This window comes from Coloeus monedula (genome assembly GCF_965178545.1).
Source record: "Coloeus monedula genome assembly, chromosome: 7".
Lineage (NCBI taxonomy): Eukaryota > Metazoa > Chordata > Aves > Passeriformes > Corvidae > Coloeus > Coloeus monedula.
The window spans coordinates 23,438,989-23,453,871 of NC_138787.1; the positions used below are offsets into that span (position 1 = coordinate 23,438,989).

At 38.3% G+C, this 14,883-nt stretch overlaps 1 protein-coding gene across 1 annotated transcript in view; it reads left to right on the forward strand.

The window, feature by feature from the left end:
* The window catches only part of DPP4 (dipeptidyl peptidase 4), a gene marked incomplete at both ends in the record, with an annotated part of 39,107 nt that extends 27,686 nt beyond the window's left edge, over positions 1-11,421 (forward strand). Inside the window, 7 exon segments of the mRNA XM_082285592.1 lie at positions 396-590; positions 1,476-1,530; positions 3,371-3,470; positions 4,995-5,059; positions 10,136-10,208; positions 10,452-10,525; positions 11,323-11,421. Of these exon segments, the coding sequence (XP_082141718.1) occupies positions 396-590; positions 1,476-1,530; positions 3,371-3,470; positions 4,995-5,059; positions 10,136-10,208; positions 10,452-10,525; positions 11,323-11,421 (661 nt within the window).
* Between the last annotated feature and the right edge of the window lie 3,462 nt (positions 11,422-14,883).

Here is a 14,883-nt window from a genome sequence, read left to right on the forward strand (position 1 = left end):
TATTGGTTGATTTCAGACTTAAACCAAATAAATCATGGGTGAATGGAACAGAAATAGTTAGAGAACATCACTTTGAAACTCAGGTTCAAAGAAAACTTGCTTGGATTTCTGATAACCTGCTTAAGGTCAAAATAATGAAGGTTTCTTATTAGAGCAGAAAGGAGTAAAACAAAAAAAAAATCCAGTCTGCTTTCTTGATTACCAGCTGAAGTTTTAAAAAAGCAGATTGCTTTTAGTCAGTCAGTGATACTTTTCTTGTTTCCTCAGTTTAATTTAAAGGTTTATCCTGCTTTAGAGGCCAAAATTGTCAATGATAATTATATTTCAAAAGCTTGATGTGGGGATATGTGGAGAGTGTGTGGAGTGTGCCTGAATTTTGTGACTCCTTTCCTTAGGTATGCAGGACCTTGTAGTCAGAAAGTAGACCAAGTCTTCCGGATCAGCTGGGCTACTTACTTGGCAAGCACGGAGCAGATCATTGTGGCCAGCTTTGACGGCAGGGGCAGCGGGTACCAAGGGGATGAAATTATGCATGCAATAAACAGAAGGCTGGGAACATATGAAGTGGAAGATCAGATAGCAGCAGCCAGGTGAGCTACAGGTCAACACCTGCTCCTTCTTTTATGTGCTTATTGTGTAGGAGGAAAAAAGGTGAAGGTTTCGAATCATCATCTTGAAAATACTGGTGATAAAATAACTACATTCTGCTTAATTTTGTACACTGAAGTGTGTCATTTGTGGGCCAACCATCATATTATGCTTAAAAAGAGAGAAGAGTTAATGCTCTAATACCAATTAACCATATCTCTGATTTTATAATGATATCTGTCACATTAGTAGAAGAACACACTACCAAGGAACCTGGAGATCGAAGTTTTACTTCAAGCTTTTTGCAAGTTTCTGTTCTGGCAGAATTACTTATGTGAAATACTCAGCCTTTAAATCATAGTTCATGTTTGTCACTTGGTTTATGCTTGTAGAACCTCAGTAAAACAAACAACAGTGTGGATCTCTCGGAATTGCAATGAAGTGATCTTACAGGGTTTTCCATGTGGGATTTTAAAATGTTAAGGAGTTAAAAAAATAGAATTTCACAACCTTCTTGATTTTTTTTTTTTTTTTAATGGTGACTGTATTTACATATGCTGGTCTGTTCCTTACTGCTGGAATTTGATTTTTGTGCATCCTTAAAAAAAAGACAAGGCAGGTAGTGAAATCTAACCTAATACAATACAAATGTCAGTGAGCGTGGGTTGAGAGGTTTCAGAGTGTCATATGCACAGATGTTTTTCTAAATTTCCTAAAGACACATGTGCCTGAATTACCGTATGTTTTCATATGCAGTCACTATGATGAAGTGGGAAATGCTTATTTGTACAATAGAAAGAGGCAGACTTGATAGGAAATAGGCATATCTGTAGAATGGCCGATACTTTGCAATCCATTAAGTGTTTAATTATTCTGTTTGCTTTCAGAAAATTTTCTGAAATGAGCTTTGTCGATAAGGACAGAATAGCAATTTGGGGTTGGGTAAGTGCTCAGACAATTTTGGCAGAAATACTATTCAATTTTGACAACTATTTGTTGTGCCGGCATGTGTGTGAGATCCTGTAGGGCTTCATGTGAGGCACCTCTGGGGTCACCACACAATCCGGTACTTGAACTGATGAAGTACATCTTAAAAGTGTGTTTCTACATTGCATTTTTGCAATCATTCAGGAGCCTTTGTAAGAGAAATTAGGTCTACTAGAGGGATTAAAAAGCAATTTAAACAGATGCTGGCAAGTTCCTGTGTACAGTATGAACCAATGCTAAAAAGAAGAAAAATCCAAGTATATATTCACCAGTATCTCTTTAGATGGATGACTGATTTTTAAAAAAAAGATGTGAAATTACACTCGAGCCAGCTGTGTGGGATGGATATCATGGTATTTGCAACCAGAGGCCAGATTTCTCTAACTTGATGTGTCTTTAAAACCTGGCACAGTAGATGGAAGTGTTTAATAGTTTAATAGCATGTATATACCCCCTCAGCTGCAAGGCTAAGTGCGTATGTAGTGTTACTGATTCTGTGCTGAATTAAATTCTTAGCTGAAATTTGGGCACTGCAGGTGACAGGTGCCAGTGAATAAATTGCTTGATGGCAAGACAATGCCTTTAACAGCTTTTCTTCTGGGGTAAATATCTCTGTTATGTGAAGTCACATGTAGTAGTATTAACTGCAGTGAAAGGAAAATTCCTTCTGCAGAAATTGAGGATTTGGTGCAATCCCATCTTAAGCCCTTATGACCCTCAGGATGAATAGTACAAGAGCATTCCTCTTTGAAGCTAGGTTGGGATTAAGACATCCTGGGCACTGAACCTGTAGGCAAACAGATTTTCTTTATCTCTTGAGTTTTCAGATTGTCAGCATGTCACTATGTACATGGATTTTGTTTGCCATAGATTCAGCAGTAATATCTTTACTGTGGCCAGGTTAGGCATTTATTTATAAAGGGGTTTAGTTGCTAAGTGCGTTACTTCGCTGATCTTATTGGGAGGACCTAGGAATTGAAGTTGGAGCAAACATTTAAGGACTTTGGAATAAGATGCAATTCCCTTTGCCTGCAGTCTGGTTTTAAGACAGGAATGAGATCCAAAAATGGCTCTTGTTTTTGAATGTGGGTGGGCACATTTTCCTAAATAACCCATTCAAACTCCTGTGAGGGCAGTCATTTGGGCGGTTGGTAACAGTGTTTAGGTATCTTGCTGCCTGGATGCTCAAGCGTGTCAGATATTTACTCATCTGTGTATCAGGCTACACTGTGAGTAAATTTTCTGTGCGTAGCAAGGAGTGTTTTGTTGCACAGTTCCTCCCACAGACTCGGCAGAAGATCCTTCATTCCCCAGTCACAGTCTTGCTCCTGACACTTTGGGGGAAAGTTAGGGAGCGAGCTACCATAGGCCTGCTCTGCTGTAAATTTTTGGATGCCCAGTAGCAACTACTCATCAGGCACACTGTGGGCCAGAGCTCTGCTTCCACCCACTCCCCCAGCACGGGAAGGGACACAGCGGTTCAGCAGTGTCTTGTTTCCTGTCTTTGCTGCTGCCTACAGTGCTACCAAACACAGTCATCCTCAGCTGAGTCACAGTTCGGCAGCGTTTGCGCCCTTTTTCCCCATCAAGTCCTCATTCATCAGCACCACAGCTTCCGTGCGCTGTTTGATGCCTGTTTCCCCGACTGAGCAGGCTGGCTGAGATCTGACCCAAATTCAGAATGGAGTTCATTAATATGAAAAACGCTGAGCCTATAAATGTCTGATGAACTGTGTAGCAGATGGGCCCCATCCTTTCCCTTCCGACTAAAATAACAGCAATGTTTTCTTCTCAGTCTTATGGGGGATATGTGACCTCCATGGTGCTTGGCTCTGGAAGCGGCGTGTTCAAGTGTGGAATAGCGGTTGCCCCCGTGTCACGCTGGCAGTATTATGGTATGTGATGGCTTCTTCGTTACAAGGATTCCCATATGTCTTCCAGTGCACACGCTGCAAAGTGTGGATTCATAGCACAGAACTTTGGATTATCTACTAGATGCCATGTAAATGCCATTTGGTCTGTTTTTATGAACTTGTGGCCACTGCATTTTGAAATTAAACCAATTTGCTAAATATTACTTCCCATTTTAAGACGTCAGATCCATAACTTTAGGTAATCTCTTTAAACATTAATGAAGGCTGAATTACTGTAATATTTATAGTGTTACTGTAATGTGTGTTTGCTTTGAAACCAGTATTGTATGTCAGAAATCCATCACTATTAAACTTTCGTGTCTTCAAAATGAAACTTCACTTATAAGAATGAACTGTGAGGATTAACATTGAACTTGCATTGCAATTTACTCTCTCAAAGTAACAGAATAGGACTTGAATTGCCTTAGGTTGGTTGGTTGCGGTGGTTTTTAGCATGTAAATTTTGGATTTTATAAATCTAATTCATCTTGAGAATAGCTTGATGTGAGGAAAACTGATCAAGTGGCCAAGTCTCTACATGCTCCAAGCCTTTAGAGCATAAGGTTTCAAGTAGTTGCATAAGGCTAGAAATACAGTTATAGGGGCTCTACTCCCAGATTAAAAAAATTATATTAAGTTATAAATAGGTGCTGGTGCAATCTGAACACAGTGTAACATTTTTCTTGGTTTTATTTGTCCAAAAACATTCAAGGGAAAGCTTTCTCTGGAAAACCTCTGCTAAATAAGGCATAATTTGTCATTCTGCAACTAGCACAGAGGCTGTATAATAGCTATTTCAACAGATCAGATCATACTGCCAGGCATTAGCAGTAGTCTGTTGGGGACATAGTAATGTCTTCATAATATTTTGGACATGAATATTACAGTATGACAGGAAATAATTTCTAATGATCAAGATCTCTAAAATTCCACTTCTGGCTTGTTAGATGAAGGATTATGGAAGCATACCTATTCAGCATAAAAAAACCTCTAGTGCAGCAACTCTGATGAGAAGTCAAATGGGCATTAGAATATGGCAGCAGAGGATTAATTTGTATGGCTTAAAACAAAGCAGCAAATCTGCAAATGGTAACATGGCAAAAAATATGTGGAAAATATGTAATTTTTTTTTTCAGCCAAGCTGAATCCTAATCTACTGTTGTATTTTCATTGTACAGATTTTTGGTAGTAAACATTTAGATAAAATATCTAAGGGTTTTTTTCAAAAAATTTACTGCAACATTTTCAGTAATTTTGTTAGGATTACTAAAAGAATAACAATAAGGAAACACTGACACAAAGTACTGTATTAATATTCAGCATTCAGGTGTCCATGGCAACAAGAAGATTAAATATTCTGAATAATGATGGTTACCTACACCCCTCTTTGTGGAAAACCTGATTTCCAGTATGCATTGTCACTGCTTGTATTGATGGGTAAAATTGATGGTAGACAGACTGAAAGTTAAGTAGCAGATTCTAATTTTGGGATTTTTTAAATTCCAGATTCAATATATACAGAGCGATACATGGGCCTTCCTACAGCAGATGATAATCTGAAGAATTATAATGTAAGAAAGAAATCACTTTATTTCAATTTTTGTGTATTGTTTCATTTCTAAACTGCTGTATTTTTCTTTAAACAGTTTAATTCTTTCCCTGTGGGGAGAAATAAGTTTCTTCTCTCCAGCTATAACTGTTGCATTCTGCTGTTAGAGGCTGTAGTTTCACGTGTTTGGATTTGCACAAGGCAGCTTCTTCTTGGTGGATGGCGTGGATTTTCTGTTGTTTGGTTGGTGTGTTGGTGTTTTGTTTTTTTTTTTTTTTTTTTTACATTCAGTTCCATTTGGCTACTTTGCAGACTGTAGAACAAGTTGTAGAACTTTTATTTTAACCACCAAGAAACAAATTTGTTTTAAAATTTAGTGGTTTTGTGAGCAAGGTATGCTTTATCTTAAACATTTTTCACCAAAACAAATTTACTCCCACTCTTTCTGAAATGTACTTTCTTTAAAAATGGGTATTGTGTGAACTTTCCTGCCATAGGAATCTGCAAGTTTTTCCACAGAAAGCAAAATTTCCTCAATACTAGAACACTTTAACAGGTAGGCAAGTCTGTCTGTACTGTGATCATACCAAATTGCAGACCAACTGAGATCCAGCAGTGTCAGGACTGAAATGTTGGCCTGATCTCCATGAACACAGGGTGTCCAAAGTTTGTTCCAATAAGACCAGTGACTGCACAGAAGTGAGGGAATTTCCATGTGTCCTCCTGAAAGCAAATTGCATGTAGATTGTTTGTCCTTGTTACAGCATGATTAATCAATTTTTTGTCTTGCTCTTCTATGTGCCAGATACTTTTTGTTGCCTCAACAACTTTTTGAAGTCATGGGCATAGGGCAGAGCAGCCAAACTTTCTGTAAGGTTTTGTTAAACTTCAGGCCTAGCGAAAATACAGTGGCTATTGGAGAACTGTGAGGAATCTGAGGGGTACTTTGTGGTCTGGTTATTGGAATGTTTCACAGAGGAGTCCAGCCATGGTGATACTGGAACCAAACACTGACGTTAGAGAAGGAGGTGGAGCATTCTCTGTGTTTGGGTTGGTAAGCAGGGTAGAGACACTGCTTAGCACTGGTTGTGTGCATTTAAAAAGTGTCATGGGTAGAAAAAAGGGTGGAGACTGCTGCACTGATTTAAAAGTATGATAAAACAGAAAAAGATACATATATGGACTGAAACATGTGGATTGACATATATTTATAGTATTCTAGTGTTGTCAACTGCTATATTAGACGCTCTGGTCAAGACTGGGGACAATGGTAGTGACTGCTGGACAAACTGGAGTACCAAATAGTCCAGCAGTGTGTTTGTGTCTCTCTCTTCTAACCATTGAACTACTGGGGCCCAACAGGCACTGACCAGCAGCCTGCAGCCGCCTGCCTGCCTTTTTCCAAATGTGTTCCTTTAAGGCAGTGGGAACAGGAGGAGGTCTGCGAGGTAGCAGTGTAAATACAAGTTACTGTCGCTGTGCAGAACGAACGTTAACGCTCTGGGTGCACAAAGTCACTCACCAGCTTCACGGCACAGATGGCAACAGAGGACTGTTTAATCCTTTCAAGCCAGGAGTCGGATTTTCTTGGCATAGTATCCATTGCTGGCAATGGCCACGTTGAAACTGCCAGTACCAAAGAGCTAAAGGTTTCAAATGTGTTACTCAGAGGACTAATTGGGGAGAATGGTGGCTAGATGGAGGAGGAGTAATTGCCTAGATCAGATTGTCACACTTCACTGCTGCTCCTAGAGAAAGAAAAATGCAACTTAAGTCCTTGTTTGTTGTTAAACGCTCCAAATAATATAGTACTTGGACTTTACTTTTAACCTGGAGGGTGCAGTAGCTCGAGAAGTGAGTCTTTTGTTTTTCATGTAGTCTCAGTGAAAGCATTGTGGGATTTTGTTATTGCTGAAGACCCTTACTGACTTCAGCCCAGTATGTTCCTGGCTTACAGCCCCTTTGTTCCATGTCCCAGTCTCAATAGCCAACCTCCTGGCCCCTTGACACTGACGAGAGCTGTTTGCTGAAATGAGTGTTTTTTGAGGTAAATGCAAAATCTGTACTAAAAGCTAGTACATACAGCTCAAGTTGTTAAAGCTTGCACTGCTAACTCTGTGCTGTCAGGTTTGTGTGCTGCATCATATATTCTCTATCCTGCTGCATTGCTGTAAAGCTGGCATGAAAAGTGAAAAGTTGCATAAACTCTGTAGTATGCACCCTGATTTAAAAGAAATGAGATGGTGAACACACCTGCTTAGAGAAGATGAGCACTGCTAGGCACCTTCCTAATGTGTAGAGTATTATTACTGACTGAATTACACAGACTCAAGAAACTAGTTGTGGTAAGAGGGGTACATCCCACCTTTGTATTACTGTGACATTAGGTTTTACATTTATTGACGGCAGAGAATCTGAGATGTTAAATATTGTTTGTCAGGAGTCAAGTCTCAGGGAGAACTCCCACTCCTAAGAGGGCTAATTAGGTATGCTCAGTGTCTTTTAAGGTAGTTGTAAACTATTAAAACTTAGAGCTTTGTAAAAGAGAGGAGCAAGCATGGGTGGTGGTCCCAGTATAATCCTAGGCTGAATGGAGAGAATCTGGCAGCCTGGAAGAAACATCCCTGATGCAAAAGACTTGAGACTGAATTGGGGCAGAGCTCTAGAGGTCAGACACAGTAGCCATGTAAAGCATACCGAAGAGACTGTTCAACTTGTGAGAACATTATTTTGCAGTTCACTCTGAATTTGATATGCTTTTGGCAAGTGTTTGAAACAGTCATAGATTTGGCAATCTTTTTCTAGCAGATTTGAAATGTTCAGTCCTTAAGAACTGCTGCATCATTAGGTTATGCAAAACAGGGTACAATTTTGTAAATATGCCATCTTGTACTGATTTGACATTTGTTCTATTATCTGAGAATATGCTAAAGGGAGAGAGACCTTCAGTTTCAGCCAAACCTTAACTTGTTTGTGGAGTGCTGATAAAATGTTGACTGCTGTGTGATCTTTAGAAAAGCCAGTTACACTCAGCAGGGCCTAATTCTCAGTACTTGTGCATGTTACCTTTTCGGAGCCTTTGTTCCAACAGTATAACTATAAAATGGAAGTGGTAAATAAAGTAAATTTTGCTGTCCACTTAAGCTTTGTTCAGCTGCTGTTGCTTTTGCTTTGTCCTCTAACTGTGCCTAACTTGAGAGTGCTCCCAGTCTTGCAACCTTCTTTAAGGACACAAAGGTACTGTGTCCTTAAAGCATGTTTTAGGGAACGGACTCTTCATGTTGAGTACAGCAAGTGAAGTATCATCAGTGATAAAAACGCAGAGGAAGTATCTAGTATGTTTCTTCTTTCTGAATTATTTCTACAAATAACTTTGTTTAATGCCTGAAGAGGAAAAATAGTGGCATCCTCCTTCTAAAATTGCTTTTGCCAAGTCAAGTTTTCAGAAGTGTAGCTTAAATCAGGCTTCCACTCACAGAAGGTTTGCTTAGAACAGAATTGGTTTTCTAGAAGAAAGCTTAGCAAGGTGACCTATCAAGTTTCCCTCTGCACATGTGGAAAATGATTTACTCAAAGGATACTGGTTGGCTTGGGGTTTTTTTGTTGTTCTTTTTTTTTTCCTTTTTTTTTTCTTTAATGTCACTGGGGGATTTCTTTCTCATTTGTTCTCTTGGTCAGTTGGTTTACCAGTGCTCCTCAGTGCATCAAAGTGCTCTCTCCGTATTTTGGCACTCACAGCTAAATGTTCTTACTCCATGATACCAAATCATCTAAATGGAAAGCGTCATTCTTCCATATTTGGGGGATTTCCATATATTGGATTTCTGGTGCTCTCCATCCTTTGACTATCAAAAGAGGGGAACTGCAGTGTTACAGACTGCAGAGTGGGGTTTTTTACCCTCTCTGCTGAACTTGTTTTTTAGACTAGATTGAATACATACAAAGAACTCATTTCATGTATGGAAGCTTTGTGGCACACTATTCTGCCAAGGCAAAAGGAATTTAATATTTGTACTCGCTTTAAAGATTCATGAGTGTACAAGAGACATAAAATTAGAAAATTTCTGTCTTGGCAGTATTTAACTTTTTTGGGGTACTAAATGCGAATCCTTGTCTAAGGATACAGCCTTAGTACAAGATGGGGAGGAAAAAAAGCAAACCACTACATTCTTCTGTTCAAAATTTTTAGGGTTTTTTTTGCCAGAGTAACTGATTGTCTTATCAAGCCCAAAATCTTGTCCTTGTTAGCCCTCTTCTTCTTCCTCTACTCCTGGCAGAGCACCATCCTATTCCCTCTCCTTGCCCAAATTAAAGATCTTATCTTCAATCCTTACTATTTTCATTCTTTAGTCACAGTAGCAAGTCAGGTGGGCTAGAATATTCTAATGAACATGTTGTAACTGTGTTTTAAATTTCTTGATTAATCTGTTGCTGATTATTACATCTTTTCCTCACTGTATCAGTGTTTCCATTCCCAAAATGTAGCTTGACTTCTACTTAGAGATTTGTGGTCTAGTGATTTTCGTTCAGGGATTTCTCTTTCGTATTTGGAGAGAGCATTGTTTTAAACTTCTTGTTACTCAATTTTACTGGAGACTGAGGCAGTATTTGCACAGGTGCCTTATCTGCAGGTGAACTATTGCACCTTGTAGTGGGGAAGATAACGTGTGTAGCCCCTGCAAGAACTACTCCTTGCTCTCACAGGGTGCACTGTTGCCGTGGCAACAATGTTTTTTTAACTTGTCTGCAGTCACACAGAAAACCTATGGCACACGGTGTGCTGCAGGATCCCAACATGCTGGTCACGCATGGAACGTGTACCTCACTCCAGAACTCTTCCCCTCTGCCATTGCCTGTGCCTTTGCAGCCATAACCTTGGTAATGGTTGCAGATGGGTGTGGAATGGTTGGAGTGTGAGCACCCAGCCCCTGGATGTGTGACCATGCCCCATGCCAGTTCAGAGGAGGATAGGCAAGGGTGTATGCTTGGTTTTAGCTGAAGGATCCCAGACTGTGTCAACACGAATCGAAGTCAGTTGGAAGCAAGTCATCTCCTAATACATAGCACCTTTTTTCTTTTTTTTTCCCTGTAATTTCAGAGTTCAACAGTAATGGCCAGAGCTGAAAAATTCAAGGAAGTTGAGTATCTCCTTATTCATGGAACAGCAGATGGTGAGTTGCAGTTAATTAGACATTTTAGTATTACAGACAGGTTCGCAATTCTACTACTGACAAAACAAAAGCATGAAGGGGCAAGGCTGTTACATTTACGTCAATAAAATAATACTGCTTTTTGCAACTAATCTGTGTTTCAGTCAGCAGTGCTGGGGACTCTAGTGTGTTCATTGCTTTGATTTTCCCTCAGAGTATTACAGAAGCAATTTTTGTTTATCTTTTTCCTCTTCCACTTTTCAGATAATGTTCACTTTCAGCAAGCAGCACAGATTTCCAAAGCTCTTGTTGATGCTGAAGTAGATTTTCAGGCAATGGTATGGTTCTGTTTTGTTTTTCAATATACAAATGAGAATAACAGCATAAGCTCCCTGTGGTTAGGTATAAATTCATTACCATCTTAAATGACAGTTCATATAGTTGCATTTCATGTTCGGTAACTGAAATTTGAACATAAAGCACATATCTCATATTCAACCCTTTTTACCTAATCTTTCATTTTCGTAAATATTTGTGTTCTCAAACAGCCAGTCCCAACCTTTGCATATACCTAAAGTACAATGAATATTATCTTACAGATAGGAAAATTTAGCTTCACCTAAATCCCAGATAGCCTATCTGTCATGTCTGGTGTTTATTGAACTTGTAAGACAAGCAGTTATTTGCCCTTTCTTATGTCATGCATGGAAGCTCACAGACGAAGGTGCAAGCTCTTCCGTTCCTACACTCTCTCAACCCTTGGGGAGCAGTGCTAAAAAGGATGATGTATAGGAGGAGGGCCAAGGCATGGTTTTCCTTCAGCCAGACTGAAAGGACATACAGAGGGAGAGGTCAGTCACCCCTCATAAATGAACAGCTGAGTCTACCCTCCATGTGGACAAGCCACGTGTTTTTACACCTCAGGCATAAAAACATAGCATATCCCACACGCAAAGAAGAGGCTAAAGTGTCATGGCAGGTCCCTACCCACCCCATCATGTCTTTGTCTCCATGCTGAAAGCCTTGTGTTAGGATAATTTTAAATGGTGGCACACATTTTTATGTCTATCCTGTTTGGTTTATATCATTTAGATGTAGCTACAACTAACATTCTCTGTATTTCTCTTTCACACAGTGGTACACTGACAAAGACCATTCCATCTCCGGTCAAGCACATAAGCATATTTATACCCATATGAGCCACTTCCTAAAGCAGTGTTTCTCACTGCATTAGCACCAGCATTTTGCTTGTTAGTGATGGTACTTCTCCAGAAAACTCTCTAGATAATGTATTCTGAGCCAGAATAAATCAAGATGAGATAAGAGTCAGCTCTTGGGATACCGGTGTACACAATGAAAAGCTGATCTCTATAATGATTCCTGTTGCCAAGCAACTATTGCATTTTTATTGATTGTGTTAAATCAGGTCTTAACATCACCAGAATGATGTTGCAGACTTCTAGGAAGCATGGTACTTGCTTGAGTAATTACCTTTTGATATTTCAGTCTAAAAGAGAAACATTCTAATTTGTATAGCAGGGTAATGAATGACAAAAACTTCCCATGGCGATCAGTTGCAGAATAAAAATATAATAATATTTCCATCAAAAATGAAATGAACCCTGGGATAATTTCTGTGAAAAGAATGAAGTAACTTTTTTGCAGAAAATCTGTAAGGCTTGATAATTACTATTTTAGAATCAGTATCAGGAATACTGCAATGTTAATATTTTATGTGCAGAATGAAGCACTGTTTATACTGCAGTTCCTGAAGTTAGTGTGTTTTCTCTGCAATCTCTCATATTACAGTTGTAGAACTCTTGCAAGGAAAGCACATAACCAGCTTTCACCAAAGATTTTGAATGATACTTAATCAAACCAATGGCACTGAATTTCTTTGTGTGCTATCATATAGTACTGTGATTTTTGCCTATTTTATAGTAAAAAAGGCTGCTACTCTGGGAATGTGCACTGTAAAATCTCCTCTGGGAACTCGACAAGATCCCCTTTTTTTTTTTTAATGTAAAACTGCTTGTGTACTGATGAATAAGAACTGGTTCTTACACAAACATAAAACATTACAATGTGAACTAGCAGTAACTTAAAGCAAGGGCTGGACTGCCACTCTCCTGTGAACGTGCTCTTTGGCAAAACTGCTTTTCTTTACAGCGTACCAATGAATGTCTGCTTTATTTCCAGCACTCCACGTAGGCTTCTCCATCTGACAATTAGAGTAGTTTTCTCAATTTCACATAGAAAAAATGCAATCTGCTTGTACTAAAACCTGTGCTGCTTTAAAATAATAAAGACATTAATTTATGAAAGGAGGTGTAGTCCATATCATTGAAAATGTTGCTTCAGAAAAAGAACACTAGAATTTTCTTTTAAATCCCCATTAATTTTGAAGATGCTTACAGTGAAGCTTCTGATTTTGTGTAATGGTATCATGTAATGGAGTGTGACATGATTATCTAACAGTTTCTTGATATTACATGCCAGCATCTGATTATGTCTGTATTGTGGGTTATTAGTGACATTAGGTGTGAATGTAAAAGTACTCATGCAGACAGATAAAGCATGGGGGAGAATGTTAAGACACTTTGTGCAGCTTGTCCTTAAATGAGAAAGCCTCAAACAGAAAATCAGGTTTTGTTTTCACAAACTAACAATTCCTTAACTCACAAAATAAGATGGTGGGTGGTTTTGTTCTGTTTGTTGGGGTTTTTTTGAAACACACTGGAGCTGAATTTTACAAATATCATCTTGGGTTCAAGGCAGCAGTGGCTCTAATGTAGACCTGGCACCACTGTTAAAGTTCTATAGGATTACAGGCTGTCAGTTGTCTCCAAGAGGTTATATCATCACGTCTCATTCTTCTGGCTCAAGGCAAAGAAACCTAAATCAGTGTAAGGTAGATCCCAGCAGTACAGACAGGTTATAAAAAAAAGATTATCATTATGAACTTCGAGGTGCCTTGTGTATGCAAGGGTAAATAGTTGGGATTTATTTTAATGTTATCACACTGTCATAAAGACAAAAAAAAGTGTTTCTGTAATCCAAAAAACTTCTTTCACCAGGCTCTTGTTAAATAACTGCAAGAATAAGTATAATCAAGGAAACATTTAAAAAAACAAGTGAAACTACAAATGATTCTGAGTAAGTCTTTCATTAAGATGCAATTCTTTGCATCTGACCTACCTTAATGATTCTAGCATCTCACGGGGAGATTCTCTCCCATTCTCTTCCTGGAACAGGTGAGCTCTGAGCTATCCCCCATGTCACACTTACTGTTAAGGTCAGACCAAGTACATCACCATGAACTCCACCCAGGGAGCCAACACTCACTGCCTTGCATGTTTCAGTGAGATTCCACTTGGAAAGGGAGCCATACTGGGCTCTACCACTCATTAATTTGTGAAGCACATTCAGGTCAGGTAGACGTTTCAAATACCGCATGATATTGCAAACCTCTTCTGGGTTTTGCAGTATAAAAATAAATTGAAAATTAGTTAGGATAAATATTTATTTTCACATAACATATCTTAATTGTGAAAAACACAATAGTCTATTCACATGTACACATAAACTTTTGTAATAAATTACATCCAAGAAATTGAGTAATTTTGACCAGGAATATGAAATCAGAAGTAAATATAGCACTACATTTGCTTAATATTGTGTGTGATTTCAGAATGTTAAGATTAACATTGGAAAAGCACTTAAATTCACGCAAAACCAGAGTGTTTTAAAATAAAACCACTCTGAAATACTGAACAGAAATACAGAATGCCATTGAATACACTGATTTCTTAATATTCTAAGAGTTGGTCAAGTGAAGCTAATACATTTTGATTGTATACATTATCTGTAACAAAGTCAGCAATATGCTAAAACACCATCAGGCTGCTTTCAGGACAAACCAGTATTGAGCTTCTATACTAACCTTAAAACAATTGGAATCTTACAATTTATCATCAAGTACACAAAACAAAGCATTTAACCTTAATGCATCAGCATTTTTTTCCTAAATTTACATATACAAACATTTAATTAGATGTGAGTCCGTCTTTGTGTCCATTAGATTTTTTTTCTCCATAAAAATGGCTTTTAATGGGCTTTGATAATGCTAAGGTAAATTTAGAACAGTGACCCTAAAAAGTTTGCTGCAAAATGCAATTATTTATGGCTGAAGTATTAAAACATACACACTCAGATACACAAAAACATTGGAATATTTTAAATGTGCTGGATGGAAAAAGTTGTTCATGAACTGTATAGAAAATTAGCATATTTTGAAAAGCTGGGGAATGTTAGAGCCCTATGGATGAGTTCTTACAAAGATTGCATGACTACAATTCTTATTTTTAGGATTCAAAGTTACAGCATAATATTGAGACTTAGCTTTCATTTTAATAATTTAAAAATTTTTCTTAAAAAATTTAAAAATCAGTGAATTCCAAATAACACAATAAAACTTTAGCTCCACATTCCTATTCATTCAATACCTAATCTCACAGTCTTTTACACAAAAAACCAGCTTGAAGGATCGGGCAGTAACAAAATCCGTTACGAAAAAGGTAATAGCCTTAAAGCCACACTTTACTTTGCAATGTTGTTTTTATCTTTTAATCAATATGTACTTGATGGAATAATGAAGAGCTGTAACAAAACAACAGCAGGATACCCATTTAAGTAT